Here is a 23090-nt window from a genome sequence, read left to right on the forward strand (position 1 = left end):
TTGTACACCCCATACTCTTCCTGTGAGTGGTAGTTTATTGTGCACCCCATACTCTTCCTGTGAGTGGTAGTTTATTGTGCTCTCCATACTCTTCCTGTGAGTGGTAGTTTATTGTGCACCTCATACTCGTCCTGTGAGCTGTAGTTTACTGTGCACCCCATACTTATCGTATATATATATATAATATATACATATATATATATATATATATATATATATATATGTCGTACCTAGTAGCCAGAACGTCGTACTCGGCCTGCTATGCATGGCCCGATTTGCCTAATAAGCCAAGTTTTTCTGAATTAATATATTTTCTCTAATTTTTTTCTTATGAAATGATAAAGCTACCCATTTCATTATGTATGAGGTCAATTTTTTTTATTGGATTTAAAATTAACGTAGATATATGACCGAACCTAACCAACCCTACCTAACCTAACCTAACCTATCTTTATAGGTTAGGTTAGGTTAGGTAGCCGAAAAAGGTAGGTTAGGTTAGGTTAGGTAGTCGAAAAACAATTAATTCATGAAAACTTGGCTTATTAGGCAAATCGGGCCTTGCATAGTAGGCTGAGAAGTGCGTTCTGGCTACTAGGTACGACATTATATATATATATATATATATATATATATATATATATATATATATATATATATATATATATATATATATATATATATATATATATATATATATATATATATATACACACACACACACACACACATACATACCACTGAAAACTCCTCACCCCTGAAGGATTTGAACCAAGACAGCCAGGGCCTCCATTAACCCTAGCATATCCAGTACTATACCAACTAGAACTAAACTGTAAATATGAAAACTAGACTACAAAAAAGGTTGGAAGTCACGAGACTTTAACCCAACCTCCCGACAGCACTTGGTGGTCAATTTTACGGTACAGATATTCCATGGAATCACCTCACTGTTGGGGCCACGTGAGTAAAAAATGCGAAGAAGGTTGAATGGTCCTCACGTGGGTACCTTATCTGTACCCTATAATTGACCATTGATACACAAATCACAATAGCATGATAGATCAAATGAACAAATCAATCAAATGAAGTTAAGGTAAATTTTTCCTAGGGCGCAGAGTGATCTGGCCGACAAGATCCGATCCTATCTTAGTGACAGACACCAATATGTAGCCATCAATGTTATAACCTCTCCCATTCTACCATTAACCTTAGGAGGTAGGTACGACATTATATATATATATATATATATATATATATATATATATATATATATATATATATATATATATATATATATATATATATATATATATATATATATATATATATATATATATATATATATATATATATATATATATATATATATACACACACACACACACACATACATACCACTGAAAACTCCTCACCCCTGAAGGATTTGAACCAAGACAGCCAGGGCCAAACTTGGCTTATAGTTTGGTATTTACAGTCTCCGTGGTGTAGTGGTAAAGACACTTGCCTGGCGTTCCGCGAGCGCTATGTCATGGGTTCGTATCCTGGCCGGGGAGGATTTACTGGGCGCAATTCCTTAACTGTAGCCTCTGTTTAACGCAACAGTGAAATGTGTACTTGGATGAAAAAACGATTCTTCGCGGCAGGGGATCGTATTCCAGGGACCTGCCCGAAACGCTACGCGTACTAGTGGCTGTACAAGAATGTAACAACTCTTGTATATATAAAAAAAAAAAAAAAAAAAAAAGGAGTGCCACAGGACAGCATCTTAGGACCTCTCCTATTTCTTATATACATAAATGATCTGTCTAATGTCTCTAACATTCTTAAACCTATATTATTTGTTTATGATACAACCCCCTCATCTACTCAGACCCCAACCCACACATATTAAATAATGTTGTAAATAATTAAAAAAAAGACCACTTATGGCTGTCAACCAACAAACTCACACTAAACATAGAAAAGACCTACTATATCTTATTTGGAAGCAAATCAACAAATGCAGTTCAGTTTCAGATAGACAATGTTAACATCAGCAATAAAAATGATGGAAAGTTCCTTGGCCTATACTTAGACAAGAGAGTCAACTTCAGCACCCACATACAACACATAACTAAGAAAGTCTCTAAAACAGTTGGCATACTCTTAAAATCAGATATTATGTACCTAACTCTGCTCTCCTCTCACTATACTATGCACTAATCTATCCCTATCTTACATATGGTATCTGTGCATGGGGTTCAACCACTGCAAACTACCTCAAGCCTATCATCACCCAGCAAAAATCTGCTATCAGAACAATAACTGCTTTCAGACAACACTCAGCCCCAGCCCCCCCCCCCTACTTAAATCTCTAATCATGCTAAACATAACCTCACTCTACACATTCTCTTGTGCCATCTACATTTACAAAACCCTGTTCTTAGATGCAAACCCTGCTCCGAAATTCTCCTTTGACAGATGTAATAGGACCCATAATCATCACACCATAAATAAATATATCTTTGATATCCCCAAAGTCAAACTTAATCTGTGTAAACACTATGTAAATAAAGGGACCTAGTCTATGGAACTCACTCCCTAACGAATTGAAAAGCTGTCCAACTTTTGCCTTATTCAAAAACAAAACCAAAAAGTACCTAATTTCATCTTCATAGTTTCCTACCTAGTACTTTAAACTCGCACTGTAGTGCTACCCAATCCCCCAATTTATGTACTTAAGCCGTATAACTTTATCATTGTGATTACTGCTGTCATCTTATATCATGGTTGTTATACTGAACACACATTGTGTGCTACCCAGTCCCCCAATATATGTACCTAGGCCATACAACTTTACCATTGTGATCATTGCTGTCATCTTTTATGTGCTATCAATATCTTTTAATGTGCCTACTAATCTCTGTCAAATTATCAATCAAGCTATCAATGTGATTTAATATACCTACTCATCTTTATCCAATTTTCTTACAATGTACCTGTTAACATTTTATAAATTGCTAGAATTTACCTACTTAATATTATCTGTTAGACTAAGGCCCTGCCGGAAACGCTGTGCGTACTGGTGGCTTTACAAGAATCTAAACACATCATGCTATGGTGAAGGTGAAGTTGGCGGTCACCTTACACTGGTAGTACAGCTGTTGCAACCCGTTCTCGCACTTTCTTACAGTCAATATTGACTTATTAAATACGTGCATATGTGACATACTAAACATACTAGTTTACCTCGAAAAGCTTCATAGAAAACACCGACCTTACCTAACCTTTTTAGTATGTTAAGATAAGCATCTTGCTTCGTAATTACAATTATTACTTAACCTATACCTATAATAGGTTAAGTAATAATTGTAATTACTCACTATATACTACCAGAGGAAGAGGACCATGGGTAATGCAATCACCAAAGTTATCTATAACATAAACCTTCAAAACCAGGCACGAGGGGAAGTGTCCCCGGCCCATATCCCTCTTGTGTAAGGTCATAAGAGGAGGACGTGCGGGTCCAGATGCAGACAGGTAACTTGCCTGGTCCTCCAGCCCCTAGCTGCCCCCAGGGCGCCATTAGTCGTGGCGCTGACAGACGAAGCGGCGCTTGAGGTGGCACGGGAGGCTGGCGGCATAGAAGCGCTTGTACCCGTCGAGGAACATGCAGGTACCGTCGGGAGCCTGCTGGAGGGTGAAGGGTCGAGGCTGGTCATCGCTCCAGATGAAGGAGGGCACCACCGACCCGTCCACCCACTTCCACACTCTCTCTCCACCCTCGCTCCTCTCTATCCCACCCACCCATATTGGCCACCTGCTCCCTGCAACACACAAATGGTATAACCCTTCAATAAATATATATAGTTTTAGAAGTAATTATAACGTGCAAGTGAGCATTGAACATCACTGTTTTATAACAGCAGTTCCGTCACTGTTTACCCATGCCTTGTAATTTGTAAGAAGACCCCTGTAAGAAGCAAGACCGCCGTTGTTCCGACCAATCCAGGAGGTTGGAGGTGAAAGGTCGGGGAGAGGGTACAGAAGCCAGATAACATACGTGTGCCGGACTCTCCATACAGGTCGTTGAGGAACCTCCTGGTCTTGATCACCACGGCGTCCTGGGCCAGCTCCGCGCCTCGCCTCCTGCACAACATCACAGTGTTACACACACACAGTCAACAATAATGTGTAAAGATATATTAAATATGGGCTGTGTAGGAAGATCATACACAGCCCAGGTCAACGTGGGAGTAGAGCAGGAAGACACAGGACCTGGGCATACACAGTCCAGGTCAACGTGGGAGTAGAGCAGGAAGACACAGAGGACCTGGGCATACACAGTCCAGGTCAACGTGGGAGTAGAGCAGGAAGACACAGAGGACCTGGGCATACACAGCCCAGGTCAACATAACAGTCATAGATAAAACCCGACAACAGTGGGTATTAAAGTTGAGTGCTGCATATCACAATTATCTCAAACACACTTTATCTCCCTCATATCTTCCCAGTATGAAACAAACTGGAACCCGAACAACAGCTATAAGTCATCTATAGCGATTCATACTAAAATCAGTATGAAAATTGCCCGTTAGACACAAAGCTTACAATAAGATATTTCTAACATTCTTAAACCTATACTATTTGCAGACGATAGTAAATTTGTTTATTATGACCTCAACCCCCACAATAAATAATATTGTCAGTGATTTTAAAAGACGTCCAATCATGGATGTCAACCAACAAACTTACACTAAACATAGTAAAGACCTACATTTTATTTGGTAGTAAATCATCAAATCAAATTCAACTTCAGATAGACAATGTTAACATTACCAATGAAAATGAAGGAAAGTTCCTTGGGCCTATACATACACAACAGACTGGCTATGCTCCCACAAACAACACATCTAAAAAAATTGAAAAGTGGTCGATATACTTTCTAAAATCAGATATTACGTTCCCCACTCTGCTCTCCTCTCATTAAACCACGCACTAATCTATTCCTATCTTACATACGGTATCTGTACATAGCGTTCAACCACAGCAAATTACCTGAAGCCTATCATCACTCGGCAAAAATCTGCTATCAGAACAATAACAACCTAGTCTTCAGACAACACAGCCCCCTCTGTTTAAGTCTCTTAACATGCTAAACATACACTCACTCCACACATTCTCCTGTGCTATCTACATGTACAAAACCTTGTTCCTAAATGCTAATCTTTATCTGAAACCTTTCCTTGATAGATTTAATAGAACCCATGAGCACCACACCAAAAATAAATATACTTTTGATATCCCCAGAGTCAAGCAAGCAATTATCAAAAGAAGGCACCAAACCGGGAAGGCTATGTAGCACCATCAAATGTGCGGAATAATCAGAGGGCGCTAAATATCACCAAGGATGCCAATACGAGAACAAAAACGCATAAGGCGAACGATATCAAAAGTATTCGAGTCACCAAGAATTCTATTGAGGTACAGGTGACCGGGAGTGGCGGTCGGAAAGCAAGACACGCTCGTCCTGGAAGTCAGATCATTCAAGATCATTTACGACTGTCAGTTCGTCAAAAAATCTTGCGGATGGAGGCGGTTTTAAATTGTCCGCCGGTGGGAGCATTTCCCGCCTCCAGGTTATACCCGGCGGCGATTGACTGCGCCGGCCCCGGGGCAACACACCTCCGGGAGAGATGACCAGGGCCACCGGTTGACTTTGGGCCTACTTCAAGGTATTGACAGTACACCGGGATATTGCCAGCCTTCCGTTCCATGCCTCAACTACCTCCGAAAGTCTAGGGTAGCTTCCACCACGACCTTGAAGACTGCAGACGCAAGGTGAGCCTGGGTTAACTCTGTACCTCACACTCACGAGGAGGCGCCGCCATGACTGGCGAGGAAGGTCTCGACCATCTGGTACAACAGTGGATTAGTAAACATTGGTGAGAGCAACGGCAGACGTGTGGACTGCAGGTAAGAGTACTGGATGACCGTGTACTACTTAACCGAGTAGCAATACACCTTTATCAATGATTACTGAAAAATTACGAAAGCCTAGCAAGTGGGCAACTATGTTGTATACATTATTCTGGACTAATTAAAGACTGCTGGTAAGCTTAACTGCTAGTTAATAATCGCTCTGCAGTGCGAGATTGTACTCACCTAGTTGTAGTTGCGGGTGTTTAGTTTCAGCTTAACCCGAAGTGGAACAAATTGGCGTGAAACTAATATCAGAAAGGCAATAAGCTTAATCAGTAGTTAATGAACACGCTTTGCAGCCTTAAAGATATTACCCTACTACCATTTTATTAACTATGTAAAAAAGTAAAAAAATAATTGTTTTAGTTTAAATTTATTACTCATGTATATTTATTATTTTTAACTTTGTAATGTACATATAATTCATAGTTACATACGATTGTGATAAAATTGTAGTACGGCAAAGTAACTTTTGGGCCACTGTATGTGTTGTGATTGAAAAAAAGTAGTGTAGCTAGGTGTTCGGCAGTCCTCTCAATGGCTGGTGTCAAGGCCCATTACATTAAAAAAAAAAAAGCTTAGCCGTTGTGTCCTGTGGCAAAGTAAGGCAAAACAAATAGTATGAACAATGAAACTTTAATTAAATTGAAAACAAATTATGAATAAGACAATTCCTTGGCTATGTACAGTGCAAACTCAAGATTATAAATTCAAAAAATAACAAAATAATATAGTGGTGACGTTACTCTAAAATGGATAAAGACAAAATGAAATTAACAGGTACTGAGAATAAAGCGCTGGCTGGGAACATCTACTAATAGACAGAGCGTATATCAAATGGTTGTTTCAGCTTGAGAGCACAGGATATTCTAACTCCAATAGCTGGTGCAGGCCCAGACATCGGCTAGGTAGATGGCGCTGAGGTGCAGAAGTGCAGTGGTCCAGACGTCGATTCACCAATCAGAAGCGGGCAGGCTGGAAATGCTAGTTTGGTGATCGGCGACGATGGAGGGGGGAGGTGGAGAGCGAGTGTGTGATACGTTTGCGCCTGGCAAAACGTATTTGACCAAATATGTACTACACTTGCTTGTAGTATCTAGATGTTGTAGATGTATTGAAGTAACATGACGATAGGAAAGAGCAGGCCAAATCTCTCTTGAAGGAGATTATCGTAACAGTGTGTATATATATAAATGATATCTCCACATTATATATATATATATATATATATATATATATATATATATATATATATATATATATATATATATATATATATATATATATATATATATATATATATATATATATTATTAAATATGACCGAAAAAGTAAGATTAATAATTCTAACACGAATTTTCTCAATCTTTCGTACATTACGCTTCACTGTTGGAGGTAAATCAAAAATCAATTCTCCAAAATTCATTTTTATTTCTAGTCTGACGCGACACGGGCGCGTTTCGTAAAACTTATTACATTTTCAAAGACTTTAGTTCACAAATACACAACTGATTAGAACTTACGTATCTCCAATTTTATATCTACATTTGAGTGAGGTGGGAGGGGTGATGTGGCATTAACACAAGAGAGAACAAGAGGGGATATTAATAGGGTATTAAAAGTATCAACACAAGACAGAACACAAACAATGGGTATTGAATAGAAGTGTTTGTAGAAAGCCTATTGGTCCATATTTCTTGATGCTTCTATATTGGAGCGGAGTCTTGAGGTGGGTAGAATATAGTTGTGCAATAATTGGCTGTTGATTGCTGGTGTTTATTTATTTATTTATTTATTTATTTATGCATATACAAGAATGTACATAAGGAATGTGAGGATACAATTATGGTAATTACAGTCTTGTAAAGCCACTAGCACGCGCAGCGTTTCGGGCAGGTCCTTAATCTAAGAAAATTTTAAGGAGGTAAATACTTGCAAAATTTATAGACAAAAAAATGATAACAGATTACATGGAATGAAAAAAAAAAAAGATGAGAGAAAATTATAGGTACAGTATATTAAAGCACATAGGTAGCTATGATTGATTGCAATGACAGCTTAAAATGGTAGTTGACAACAAATTGGTAGGCACAATACAGCAGAAACAATATAAGATTGATTGCAATGACAGCTTGAATGGTAGTTGACAAAAATTGGTAGTCACAATACAGCATATGGCTAGCACATAAAAGAAGACAGCAATGAACACAATGATAAGGTTGTTTGATATTACATAAAAATTAGGAGATTGGGTACCACTAGGTACAGAGCAAATTTAAAGCTCAGTGTAGGAAACTAAATAGATGAAGTTAGGTACTTTTTGGTTTTGCTTTTAAATAAGGCAAAAGTTTTACAGTTTTTCAATTCACTAGGGAGTGAGTTCCATAGACTAGGTCCCTTAATTTGCATAGAGTGTTTACACAGATTAAGTTTGACCCTGGGGATATCAAAGAGATATTTATTTCTGGTGTGGTGATAATGGGTCCTATTACATCTGTCCAGGGAGAGTTTCAGAGCATGGTTTGCATTTAAGAACAGGGTTTTGTAAATGTAGTTGACACAAGAGAATGTGTGGAGGGAGTTAATATTTAGCAAGTTTAGAGATTTAAACAAGGGAGCTGAGTGTTGTCTGAATGCAGAGTTAGTTATTATTCTGATAGCAGATTTTTGCTGTGTGATGATGGGCTTAAGGTGGTTTGCAGTGGTAGACCCCCATGCACAGATACCATAATTAAGATAGGGGTAGATTAGTGCATAATATAGTGAGAGGAGAGCAGAGTTAGGAACATAATATCTGATTTTGGAGAGTATACCAACTGTCTTAGAGACTTTCTTAGTTATGTGTTGAATGTGGGTGCTGAAGTTGAGTCTCTTGTCTAGGAATAGGCCAAGAAACTTGCCATCATTTTTATTACTGATGTTAATGTTGTCTATCTGTAGCTGAATTGCATTTGATGATTTGCTTCCAAATAAGATGTAGAAAGTCTTTTCGATGTTTAATGTTAGTTTGTTCGTTGACATCCATAAGTGGACTTTTTTTAATTCATTATTCACAACATTATTTAGTGTATGTGGGTTGAGGTTTGAGTAGATAAGGGTAGTATCGTCAGCAAACAATATAGGTTTGAGAATATTAGAGACATTAGGCAGATCGTTTATATATATAAGAAATAGAAGAGGTCCTAAGATGCTGCCCTGTGGCACTCCAATGTTGACTTCTTGATGTGTAGTGCCTCGCAAACGTCAAGCCGCCTGCTATCGCTGTATCTATCGATGATTTCTGTGTTGTTTACTAGGATTTCTCTGGCGATGGTTTGGTTGTGGGAAGAGATTATATGTTCCTTAATGGAGCCCTGTTGCTTATGCATCGTTAAACGCCTAGAAAGAGATGTTGTTGTCTTGCCTATATACTGGGTTTTTTGGAGCTTACAGTCCCCAAGTGGGCATTTGAAGGCATAGACGACGTTAGTCTCTTTTAAAGCGTTCTGTTTTGTGTCTGGAGAGTTTCTCATGAGTAGGCTGGCCGTTTTTCTGGTTTTACAGTAAATCGTCAGTTGTATCCTCTGATTTTTGTCTGTAGGGATAACGTTTCTATTAACAATATCTTTCAGGACCCTTTCCTCCGTTTTATGAGCTGTGGAAAAGAAGTTCCTGTAAAATAGTCTAATAGGGGGTATAGGTGTTGTGTTAGTTGTCTCTTCAGAGGTTGCATGGCTTTTCACTTTCCTTCTTATGATGTCTTCGATGAAACCATTGGAGAAGCCGTTATTGACTAGGACCTGCCTTACCCTACAGAGTTCTTCGTCGACTTGCTTCCATTCTGAGCTGTGGCTGAGAGCACGGTCGACATATGCGTTAACAACACTCCTCTTGTACCTGTCAGGGCAGTCGCTGTTGGCATTTAGGCACATTCCTATGTTTGTTTCCTTAGTGTAGACTGCAGTGTGGAAACCTCCGCCCTTTTCCATGACTGTTACATCTAGAAAGGGCAGCTTCCCATCCTTTTCCATCTCGTAAGTGAAACGCAGCACGGAACTCTGCTCAAATGCCTCCTTCAGCTCCTGCAGATGTCTGACATCAGGTACCTGTGTAAAAATGTCGTCAACATACCTGCAGTATATGGCCGGTTTCAAGTTCATGTCGACTAAGACTTTTTGCTCGATGGTACCCATGTAGAAGTTTGCAAACAGGACACCTAGGGGAGAACCCATGGCGACCCCATCTACTTGCTTATACATGTGCCCATCCGGGCTCAAGAAGGGTGCCTCTTTAGTACAAGCTTGGAGTAGTTTCCTCAGAATATTTTCTGGCATGTCAAGAGGAGTACAGGCTGGATCACGATACACTCTGTCGGCTATCATTCCGATTGTCTCGTCCACAGGTACGTTGGTAAACAGCGATTCTACGTCCAACGAGGCTCTTATCCCTGTGGCCCGTGTGCCCCACAGTAAGTCAACAAATTCCTTTGGAGACTTCAGGCTGAAGGCGCAAGGAACATAAGGAGTCAGCAGGCCGTTGAGTCGCTTCGCCAGTCTGTACGTGGGTGTGGGTATCTGGCTAATGATTGGTCGAAGTGGGTTTCCAGGCTTGTGCGTCTTGACATTTCCATACGCATATCCAGGTTTATATTCCCCAATGATCTTTGGCAGGTGGAGTCCGGATTTCTTGGCGTTCACAGTTTCGATCAGTTTGTTGACCTTTGCTTTTAATTCGGCTGTAGTGTCCTTCGTTACCCTTTGGAACTTAGTTTGGTCAGAGAGTATGTTGTTCATTTTTGCCAGATATTCGTCTTTTTTAAGAATGACATATATTGGCGACTTGTCACCTCTCCTGACAACTATCTCCTTGTTCTCACGAAGGCTTTTAGCTGCCGCTTTAAGCTCGGGGGACAGTATGGTGCTTCTGTAGTTGCCTCGATTCTTTCCTCCTTCTGCAATAAGTTCTGCTTGTAAGGTATCTTTGGTAGTGACCTTCTTTTGTGTCTCGAGGTCGAATATGTCGTCCAACAGAATTTCCAACTCCACCTGCCAAAGATCATTGGGGAATATAAACCTGGATATGCGTATGGAAATGTCAAGACGCACAAGCCTGGAAACCCACTTCGGCCAATCATTAGCCAGATACCCACACCCACGTACAGACTGGCGAAGCGACTCAACGGCCTGCTGACTCCTTATGTTCCTTGCGCCTTCAGCCTGAAGTCTCCAAAGGAATTTGTTGACTTACTGCGGGGCACACGGGCCACAGGGATAAGAGCCTCGTTGGACGTAGAATCGCTGTTTACCAACGTACCTGTGGACGAGACAATCGGAATGATAGCCGACAGAGTGTATCGTGATCCAGCCTGTACTCCTCTTGACATGCCAGAAAATATTCTGAGGAAACTACTCCAAGCTTGTACTAAAGAGGCACCCTTCTTGAGCCCGGATGGGCACATGTATAAGCAAGTAGATGGGGTCGCCATGGGTTCTCCCCTAGGTGTCCTGTTTGCAAACTTCTACATGGGTACCATCGAGCAAAAAGTCTTAGTCGACATGAACTTGAAACCGGCCATATACTGCAGGTATGTTGACGACATTTTTACACAGGTACCTGATGTCAGACATCTGCAGGAGCTGAAGGAGGCATTTGAGCAGAGTTCCGTGCTGCGTTTCACTTACGAGACGGAAAAGGATGGGAAGCTGCCCTTTCTAGATGTAACAGTCATGGAAAAGGGCGGAGGTTTCCACACTGCAGTCTACACTAAGGAAACAAACATAGGAATGTGCCTAAATGCCAACAGCGACTGCCCTGACAGGTACAAGAGGAGTGTTGTTAACGCATATGTCGACCGTGCTCTCAGCCACAGCTCAGAATGGAAGCAAGTCGACGAAGAACTCTGTAGGGTAAGGCAGGTCCTAGTCAATAACGGCTTCTCCAATGGTTTCATCGAAGACATCATAAGAAGGAAAGTGAAAAGCCATGCAACCTCTGAAGAGACAACTAACACAACACCTATACCCCCTATTAGACTATTTTACAGGAACTTCTTTTCCACAGCTCATAAAACGGAGGAAAGGGTCCTGAAAGATATTGTTAATAGAAACGTTATCCCTACAGACAAAAATCAGAGGATACAACTGACGATTTACTATAAAACCAGAAAAACGGCCAGCCTACTCATGAGAAACTCTCCAGACACAAAACAGAACGCTTTAAAAGAGACTAACGTCGTCTATGCCTTCAAATGCCCACTTGGGGACTGTAAGCTCCAAAAAACCCAGTATATAGGCAAGACAACAACATCTCTTTCTAGGCGTTTAACGATGCATAAGCAACAGGGCTCCATTAAGGAACATATAATCTCTTCCCACAACCAAACCATCGCCAGAGAAATCCTAGTAAACAACACAGAAATCATCGATAGATACAGTGATAGCAGGCGGCTTGACGTTTGCGAGGCACTACACATCAAGAAGTCAACACCAGCAATCAACAGCCAATTATTGCACAACTATATTCTACCCACCTCAAGACTCCGCTCCAATATAGAAGCATCAAGAAATATGGACCAATAGGCTTTCTACAAACACTTCTATTCAATACCCATTGTTTGTGTTCTGTCTTGTGTTGATACTTTTAATACCCTATTAATATCCCCTCTTGTTCTGTCTTGTGTTAATGCCACATCACCCCTCCCACCTCACTCAAATGTAGATATAAAATCGGAGATACGTAAGTTCTAATCAGTTGTGTATTTGTGAACTAAAGTCTTTGAAAATGTAATAAGTTTTACGAAACGCGCCCGTGTCGCGTCAGACTAGAAATAAAAATGAATTTTGGAGAATTGATTTTTGATTTACCTCCAACAGTGAAGCGTAATGTACGAAAGATTGAGAAAATTCGTGTTAGAATTATTAATCTTACTTTTTCGGTCATATTTAATAATATATGTCTACAGGAAAGACTGCTACCAAAATATACTAATATATATATATATATATATATATATATATATATATATATATATATATATATATATATATATATATATATATATATATGTGTGTAATTTACCTAAGAACCACTATTTCTTTATTGGTTTCGACGAGGACAGGAAGCCGGCGGCTTGTCAAGGGTCCCCCATATAGTATATCAACAATAAAAGCTTATGCCTCATCATCTAGTAAGTTCTGTGTTAATTACCTATTCAGTGACTGAATCCTTCATATAACTCTGATCTATGTTTGAATATATAGTTATCATGTGTATATATATATTCTTTGCACATTTACATGTACATTATTCTTGTATAATTATACCTTGCAGTGTGCATAAGTGCACATATTCCCTAGAGCTGGGCTAAAGTGTATATTGTTCAGATAGTTGATCATGAACTTTACCAGTGTTTGTAGTCATAGAGCTGTTTTATCAATTTATCCTTGTGAAAATGACAAGCTAAGTGTTGGAATACCTGCAGGTATATTGTGGTCCTGCAAGTGACGAGCCACTTCAGTCTTAAGGACCTTTCCTGTTACAGCCCATTACCACTATCAAGGTCACACAGGAGTGGACTTACAACCCAACATAGGACACTTCCCCTTAGCTAAGAATTAGTCGTTTTATTTTAGTACTCAAATGTAGTACCTACAGTATTTAATCTTCATGTTCTATGTATCTCCTCTTTATCAGCATAATCCTGGTATTTCCCCCACACCTCTCTCCATTTATCTTTCTTAGCTGATGATGTCCAAAGAGCTTGGAGAGGATGTGGGAGGAAGAAGGATGGGGCGGTGAAATTCTTGGAAGAGGATCTGGATGTTGAGAGAAGAGGCTTGAAAGTTCTGTGGCCTTTCCACTGCCGATTGGAGATGTTTTTTTTCGGTCACAGCCTGTAGCTTAAGTTCTTCTTAACAGGCAGGAGGCATGTGGTGAGGCGGTGTGATGTCGTCCTGGTTCATTTGAGGTGTTCTGTCTGGCTTGGAGGAGGTGTCTTCCCTATTGAGCTGGTGAGAGGTGAGTTCACTGTTGCTTGGTGGTGTCTTGGCAGGGCGGTATTCGCATGTACTTCCCAAATGACAGCGGTGATATTGGAGTTCCTATCGGATGTTCATATTTTGTGCCTCTGTAACCCTGTAACCCATTACCGCCCACAGGATGGGTATGGGGTGCATTATAAATGAAGTAAACTAAAAACTAACCTATCCTTATCCTAACCTTAATCTTAACCTAACCTAACATTAACCCAACCAAGGATAGGGAGCATATGAGAGGACTAATTATGTAGTATAGAGAAGATTCGTGCTAAAATCATTAACCTAACTTTCCGTTATAGTGAGTAACACACACACACACATTTCAAAGCGTTATATGACAAAGAGTGCTGGGAAGACGGGACACCACGAGCGTAGCTCTCATCATGTAACTACACTTAGGTAATTACACACACACACCATCCTGCTTACCTTCCTTCTCTACTGTTGACCTGGATGCTATACATTCCCCAGTACTTGGTGCTGGTGGGGAGACTCACCTGCAGTAGTCCCTGGCGTCACCCCAGGAGAGCTTGAGGGTCGTCTCCTGCAGGATGCACATGCGGTAGGCGATCTCCTCGAAGGGACTCTCACACGGGCGGTGCCTGGCTGCTTCCTCTGCGCAGTCCAAGAGAAAAACTTTTGTTAGCGTAGCTGCAGGAAAAGTGCCCCCCCCCCCCCCCTCTGCTTCAGGTCATATTAAACATTACCTTACAAATTTTTCCCTAGAACACTATCCAATAATCACTTTACAGTCAATTCTCTAGTTCTTGTTGGGTAAACAGGTAAGAACAGTTATTGTTTGGTATTTAATGGTCCCTCCTCAGGTGAGGGTCGTTATAGCTACGACCGTCGTCCTCAGACGCAGTCATCAAGCTTTACATTCTGTGTATTAAAGATTGCTTTGTTCTCATATATAAATTAGTACTATTATATATTACATTTTCATGTATGGTTAGGCGTTCAGGTTCTGTTGGCTATTAGTTGTATTTAAAGTACGGAAGTGAAACATTTTCTGAAATTCGAACAGTGGTCATCAGTTAAGCAGTTTTTGAGAACTATTCGAACGTTATCTGCCGTGAGTTGAGTATAAACCGTTTTTCATTCATACAGTTGGTGGCCGGCCGCACCTCGGTGTAGCAGTGCACACCTCTACTGCACTACCGTAGTGGGCATCGTCAGTAGCTTAGTTGTGTGTTATGAGGAGGACCAGCATGGCCACCTGCTGGGCGTCATGGCTCGACGGGTTCATCCGTCCAGTCTGGCTGCACAACACATCTGCACATCGCCACTTGCTCAAGCCAATATATCAACTCCATAGTTAACACCTGGTCACATGTGTGCCCTCTGCCTTACACACACACACACACACACACACACACACACACACACACACACACACATATATATATATATATATATATATATATATATATATATATATATATATATATATATATATATATATATATATATATATATATATATAATATACACACACACACACACACACACACACACACACACACACACACACACACACACACACACACACACACACACACATTATCATTGTTAAGAATTTTTCAAAGCGTTATATGACAAAGAGTGCTGGGAAGACGGGACACCACGAGCGTAGCTCTCATCCTGTAACTACACTTAGGTAATTACACTTAGGTAATTACACACACACACACACACACACACACACACACACACACACACCTCCTCAAGATCCTCAAGGGAATCGACAGGGTTGATAAAGAGAGGCTATTTAACACAAGGGGCACACGCACTAGGGGACACAGGTGGAAACTGAGTGCCCAAATGAGCCACAGAGATATTAGAAAGAACTTTTTTAGTGTCAGAGTGGTTGACAAATGGAATGCATTAGAAAGTGATGTGGTGGAGGCTGACTCCATACACAGTTTCACGTGTAGATATGATAGAGCCCAATAGGCTCAGGAACCTGTACACCTGTTGATTGACAGTTGAGAGACGGGACCAAAGAGCCAGAGCTCAACCCCCGCAAGCACAACTAGGTGAGTACAACTAGGTGTGTACACACTCAGTCAGTCACATGTGTGTCCTCTACCCTCCAAACAACCAGCTCTTGTTCCTGGCCCAAGATTGTTTCAGATTCCAGTTTCCGGCCAAGACGGGGGCTAGTGCCGCCTGGCTACATCACATGACTGATGACACACTATTCTGGCCTCCCAGACGTCTCACCTGAGTTTACCTGAGTGCCACTAACACTAGTTAGTGTTATCCTCGACGAGAACAGGAAGCCGGCGGCTTGTTGAAGGTCCCCCCCCCCCCTCCCATTTGCCCTGATGATCTTTTCCAGCTGTATTTTAAGTTAACTTTTGACATTTAAGGCTTCGGCGGGTAGGCGGTTCCATGGGTTAATAACCCTGTGGGTGAAGAAACATCTACTGTTCTCAGTTCAACATTGTGGCTTGTTGAGCTGGCAACCGTTGCTCCTTGTTTGTGTTATATCTCATCTTCTGAAGACATTGTCCGGATTAACATCTTTCAAATTGTTCAGTATTTTAAAAGTTTAAATGAGCTCCGCCCTGTCATGCCTGGTTTACAGTGTTGTTAGCCCCGTGGCCCTCAACCGCTCCTGATACATGAGTTGACTTAGCTCTGGAATTATTTTTGTTGCCCGGTGTTGCACTTTCTCCAGAGCAGCTATGTCCTTCTGGAGATGAAGCCTCCATCCTTGGATACAGTAACCCAAATGGGGCCGCACCAGAGATTGATACAGTTGAATCACTACCTTCGTTTCCGTAAAGTCAAAGGTTCTGTTGATTATCCCAAGGGTTTGGTTAGCTTTTGTGGCCGTTGTTCCTACCTGTTGTACAGCTTTCAGTGAGTGGTGGATTTTGATTCCAAGGTTCTTTTCTTCATTTACCTGCTGTAATGTTATTAATTAGGTAGTTGTGGCGTGGGTTGTTATGCCTCACATGCTGGATCTTGCATTCGTCAATATTGAAAATAATTTGCCAGTCTTCAGGTTAGATTTATATTACTTTGTTCCAGTTTGTGCTGCACATCCTAAAATGTTGGTATTTATAGGAACTATTTGGTCGAGTGAACAAAAGTGGACTTTTACAGCAAACAATTTTCATAATGCAGTGTTAATGTTGTAGAGGACACGATATACAGTAAACCAAAACCAAACTTAAACATTCCTAGTATACCTTGTATACCCTATATATGTACTATATTATCAGGCCTAGGATTGTTTGGACAGGTTTGGTAAGGTTCTTTATTTTAAATTTTCTTAGTGTGCCATATGGACTAATTCACTAATACAAAAGTGAACATTTTGGGGTCCATCATTCTATTTTTGTAGGATGAAAAAAAGTTGCTGTAGGTACTATAATTTTTGGAGGATAGGTTGATCATTTCTTACCTATTGGTCTTGTGGCTCCTACAGTCCTACTAAGGTCGTCCATGGCTTCCAGTACCTCCAGGAGGCTGCGGTACTCCGTGGTCACCTCCGGGTCCTCAACATTACCTGAAGTGTTGACGGATATTCCATGATGTCGCGCTACAGCGGCCAGAGCTCTGATGATGTCGTCCACGTTCTCTGGCGGCTTGTCTAGCGTGGCATTATTGTCAACATGTGCAAGTTGAGCAGGACTGTCGTGCGTCCTGCTGAGTGCCTCTAGACCTGCCAGCACCTGCATTATGGACGGTGGAGGCACAGCTGAGGTGGGAGGCAGGTCCTGTATGGCAGCTCGGTTAGGAGAATGTTCAGTCTGACTGTTTAGTGCAAAGAGCAGAGCCTCTAGGCCTTCCAGCACCTCCATAATGGCCTCTAAAGGTGCAGCCGAGGTGGGAGGAAGGTCATGTCTCGCGGGTCCAATAGTGGCAGGGTCAACCTGGCGGTCTTCGGGATTGAACACAGCCTCCAGGCCTGCCAATACCTTCATCATGGTCTCTGGAGGTGCAGTAGTGAGGGGAACAAAGTCCTGTTTAGCAGGTGCGCTTGTGGGAGGCTGAAGATGACGGTCTTCTGCACGGAACAAAACCCCGAGACCTGCCAGTACCTTTGCCATATTGTGGCCATCAGTGGTGGTGTGTGACTCCTCAGGTTCTGGTGGCTTCTGTACTATGTTGTGTTGTTGCTCGCTATCTACAGCTTCCCTCACACTTGTCTCGGATGTTACCACACGCCGGTCATAGTTAGTATAATTTAAGAGGGCAGATTCAGTGTTGCCTAAGCCGTCGGTAATCCCCTGATGACTGGCCTCGGGAATGTGTGTGTCAAGATCATTACCAAAGGAACGAGAGGCGGGAGCGGCGACGGCGGCGGCGGCGGCGCTGGAGTCGTGGACGACAACATGGCCGCCACCAGCTGGTGCAATCACTTCCTTGATTTGGTTTACTATGTTAGCGAGGCGCAGCTTCGTGCTCACTGTGTGGTACTGAATGTTCTTAATGATTTCCCACTGACCGCCCAGAGCTTCACGAATCTCTGCCAGAAACTGCTGAGCAGTGTGAGGAAGTGTAGCGGCCTCCAGGGCTGGTGTTGTGGCCAGGACTCCACACACCACACACAACACCCACACACGCTGCATGCTCCCCGTAGCCTCTCCACACACTTAATATACAACAATTTTGACGCAGTCGACCATAGCATCAAAAATCACAGATTTTAAATGCTTCCTGGGTCTATCGAACACCAGGGAATAGAAATCTCCATAGATTAGGGGAATGCCAAGGTTTGAATGTTTCTGGCTAGACAAAATCACTACAAATTTGCCGTTTTTGAAAATCGTGGGAAGGTGGTGGCTAGCGCGAGTAGGGTGATGGTCAGTGTCCCCCGAGCTGTGATAGACTGAGGTGCTTCACTCCAGTATTGTCTTACGCGCTGATAAAACTGGTGACTGGAGAGATTACTTGGAGGTGCCTCCACCGCTCCCTCGCCACACTTCACACCTCTCACAAGTCTCGACCCACAATGTACCAAACTATATTTGTTATATGAAACATATACCTGAACTAAAACATTGTAATTAAAAACAAACCAAATTTATGAAGTACAAATTAATTCAACCAGATGTGAGTCCTAAAGATATTACCTAGTAGTAGGCATCCATCAGTCTCAGGAGACTATGGAGTTGCGCTCTGGTTGTCGGTCTGGAGTGGCCTCACCAGGGCGCAAAGCCAGGGTAGGTTGATTCGGGGGAGAAGTTGTTACCCAAGCAGCAGGTCCCCCTCTCCACCTAGTGCACGTTTAACTGAGGCGTAACCTACGCAAGCTCTGGACTTAAAAACAACTACAATACATATCCATAAACGTCTTCATAATATTATAAAATTCAGAAGAAGCTCACATTACGGAAAGAGTAAACAAAGTAGTTAATTATTGGATATTGGGACTGAATTAGTGTTAACTCTCCCTGGAGCACCATGCCTGGTGGCTCTCCTCTGTGTCATGGTACACACTGCCATCCACAACAACTGTATTTCTCACACACACGTGGACCATTGCGGCATTGAACTCTTCTCTTTGAATTACACACTGAAGTCAAATCAGTGTTGACGCTGAAGAAATCCAACAATATATCTTAATGATGTACTTTTTTTGCCCAGCAAAACATAAAAATAATTAAATAATTGCAATTAATCTACGCTGGAAAAATTATTACCAGCGTAGAATATGTTAAATTGATGGAACACTTGTTCACCGGAAGAACAATGATGGAACACAGGAAAAACAGTGATGGAACATTCATAGGGAGAGCAGTGATGGAATACTCACAAAGACCAGTGATTCAACACTCACAAAACTGTGATGCAACACTTAATAAAAGTGATGAACCACACGAAGAACAGTGATGGAACACACGAAGAACAGTGATGGAACACACTCACATGGAGATCAGTGATGGAACACTCACACAGGGAGAACTGACAAGTATTCATAGACCTGTGTCAATAGAGAGTTATACTCACCTCGGGGTGTCTGCGGGGGTTGAACTTTAGTTGTGGGATACCAGCCCCTTCCCTGCAGGGTGGTGGTGGTGGTGGTCGTGGGAGTCTTGATCAAGGTGACTGTTGTTGGTTTAGTAATGATCTCAGTCTTGCTCTCAGCTGGATTATAAACCAAGTTCTTCAGCTCCCCGATAATTTGTTGGAGCCCAGCATGATTATCTTGTGAGTTTAGATCATTAGGATGGGAAGGGCGGCGTTGGTCAGGCAGGATGTTTGTGTAGAGTTCGTGACCTCGAACCAAGGATTCCAGCGCTGCTATTTGGGTCATTATTCCATCCTTAGTACTGATGGAAGGTGTGTGTTCCACTGACTCCTTGCTCACCCCATGAAAATGTTTGTCAACAATTCGTGTAAGATCTTGCACGGCATCTTTCAGTACCAGCATGGTGAGGCTGGGCTCTCTGGACTCCTGCAGGTTGCTCTCTCCGTCTCCTGTATCAAAGTGGAGAGGAGGTTTGCTCTGTGTTGACGGCAGGTCAACACCTTGCTCGCTCAAGGCATCGTCAGAGTTCTTCGGATGGTGACGTTCCATGCTCACGAAGTTATCACTATATTTCTTCATTGTGCTAACAAATGCGAAGAGACCTTGTATGTCACTTTCTAACACTTGGCTTGCTTCGTGGTGGTGTGTGGTGGCCAGGGCTGAGGGCGGAGTGCTGCCGCCTCTTCTCTTCTCGTCGCTCTTGTGCTCATTGAGAATAGACAATAGATCATAAAGACCCATAGTATAATTATAGAACACGTTATAATATGTCTCTGTATCACTGTCTGTGGAATGAGCCTGGACATTGAGGGCATTTCCATGGTCAGCCTGGACATTGTGGTAGTGTAGGAGCCTATCACTTGCCTTACCATTGGTGAGGTCAGGTTTATGTAGGTCATGGCCAGTGTGGCCAGGGAGGTGTTGAGGCGCAGGAAGGGCCCGCCCAGCCATCACCAGGCACGCCACCACGCCTGCCAAGCTCCGCGCCCTCATGCTGACCGGACAAGACTAAGGTACATAGCGGGAGGCAGCCAGTCCTCAGAGCTCAACCTAACAATCTCTCTTCTTTTATCAGATCAGATGGAAATCGTGTGTGCTGTGGCCAACGTTGATGTATTTTATACAATACTTTAATATAGTGATCAAGGTACCCTGGTCACCATTGGTTCAGCGATAGTTAAGAACTAGTGACAGCACCTAACAAGCACTGGAAGTTGTTGGTGAACGTGGCCAATAGGGACACATTTCCCTTGAGGAGGTGAGAACAGCCCTTGGGGGGTAGACAGTGTGCTCACTGATCTCATTATCAAGCCATGAGGGGTAGACCATACTTGGCCCCTGACCTCATTATCAGGTGGCTACCCCATCAGAGTGGTAGCGGATCAGAGGAGTCATGATAGCCTATCTGAGTCGTCTTGGCAGCATCTTGAGTGGACGTGATAAACAGCTTCGTGGCTCAACAACGAGAGAATTTTGACAAAGGAACTTCCTCTCTTCTGTTAACGAACATTAGACGATTACATTTCTTTAATTTTATTTGTAGAAGAGCATTTGGCTCCATCATTACACCTGGCCATACACCTGTGGACATAAGACTGACCATCAAAAGGAACCTGTTGGAGTTGAATGTGACAAAGGCTGTTGGGCCTGACAGAATCTCACCATGGATACTGAAAGATTGTGCAGAAACACTGTGTCACTCTCTATGGTGTATAACAGGTCACTGGAAACAGAAGACCTACTGGAAAGCTGGAAGACGGCTAATGTAGTTCCAATATACAAAAAGGGTGACAGGCAAGAGGCCCTGAACTACAGGCTAGTTTCCCTATCTCGTATACCATGCAAGGTGATGGAGATCGTGATCAAAAGGCTCGTAGAACATCTGGATGGAAGGAGCTTTGTAACACACCACCAGCATGGGTTCAGGGATGGTAAATCGTGCCTCACGGGTTTAATTTAATTCTATGACCAGGCGACAAAAATTAGTCAAGAAAGAAAAGCATGGGCAGACTGAATTTTCTTAGACTGTCAGAAAGCCTTTGACACAGTACCCCATAAAAGGCTGTTACAAAAGTTTGAGAAACAGGCAGGAGTAAAAGGTAAGGTGCTCCAGTGGATAAGGGAGTATCTAAGCAACAGGAATCAGCGAGTAACTGTGAGGGGTGAAGGAGGGGGAGACATCAGAATGGCAAGATGTCACCAGCGGAGTCCCGCAGGGCTCTGTACTTGGATCCATTCTGTTTCTGACATGTAAACGATCTTCCAGAAGGTATAGACTCATTCCTCTCAATGTTTGCTGATGATGAAAAAATATGAGAAGAATAAAGACAGATGAAGATAGACAGAGACTACAGGACGACCTGGACAAACTGGAGGAATGGTCTAGAAAATGGCTGCTAAAGTTCAACTCAGGAAAGTGTAGAATAATGAAATTAGGCGAAGGGAGCAGAAGTCTGAACACAAGGTATCATCTGGGAGGTGAAATCCTGCAAGAGTCAAATAGAAAGATCTGGGAGTTGATATCACACCGAACCTGTCCCCAGAAGCCCACATCAAAAATATATCATCAGTGGCATATACTTAGATTGGCCAACATAAGAACTGCCTTTAGAAACTTGTGTAAGGAATCGTTCAGGACCTTGTATACCACTTATGTCACACCATTGCTGGAGTATGCAGCTTCAGCCTGGAGTTCGTACCTAGTTGAACACAAGACAAAGGTAGTGAAGATTCAGCGGAATGCCACCAGACTAGTCCCAGAACTGAGATATGAGCTATGAGGAAAGGCTACTGGAGCTAAACCTCACGTCCCTGGAAGACAAAAGAGTAAGGAGAGATATGATAACCAGCTACAAAATTCTCAGGGAAATAGACAGGGTGGACAAAGACAAACACTTTAGCACGGGTGGAACACGAACAAGGGGACACAGGTGGAAACGTAGTACCCAAATGAGCCACAGAGACATTATAAAAAAAAAAAATCATTTGGGTGATCTGTTATTCCAGAAGAGGTACCAACGCCTTACACATGGGCACAGTATGTTCCGGTAGTGCTTATTAAATAGAGAATTAGCGTTACCAACATTGATTGTTACCTGAGCGTTAGATTTTCCAGCGTTGCC

General features: G+C 42.2%; 1 protein-coding gene and 1 long non-coding RNA gene across 3 annotated transcripts; one reads left to right on the plus strand and one right to left on the minus strand.

Moving 5' to 3' along the window:
• The first annotated feature begins 610 nt into the window (after positions 1 to 610).
• LOC138358910 (uncharacterized) lies at positions 611 to 1917 on the plus strand. Its single transcript, XR_011225606.1, has 2 exons — positions 611 to 1215; positions 1749 to 1917. It is a non-coding gene; the product is annotated as an uncharacterized lncRNA (long non-coding RNA).
• On the minus strand, positions 1865 to 21259 carry LOC123747081 (uncharacterized). 2 transcript variants are annotated; one of them, XM_045729086.2, is made up of 4 exons: positions 19947 to 21259; positions 14474 to 14591; positions 4043 to 4128; positions 1865 to 3806 (listed from the first exon to the last, which is right to left on the minus strand). In XM_045729086.2, exons 1-4 carry the CDS (start codon positions 20959 to 20961, stop codon positions 3565 to 3567), a joined length of 1461 nt encoding a protein of 486 aa, XP_045585042.1. In that variant the 5' UTR covers positions 20962 to 21259; the 3' UTR covers positions 1865 to 3564. The 2 variants fall into 2 exon arrangements, with proteins under 2 accessions (XP_045585042.1, XP_045585041.1); XM_045729085.2 differs by lacking the exon at positions 19947 to 21259 and adding an exon at positions 17395 to 18835.
• Positions 21260 to 23090: the final 1831 nt, after the last annotated feature.

Source organism: Procambarus clarkii, chromosome 87 (assembly GCF_040958095.1).
Source record: "Procambarus clarkii isolate CNS0578487 chromosome 87, FALCON_Pclarkii_2.0, whole genome shotgun sequence".
NCBI lineage: Eukaryota > Metazoa > Arthropoda > Malacostraca > Decapoda > Cambaridae > Procambarus > Procambarus clarkii.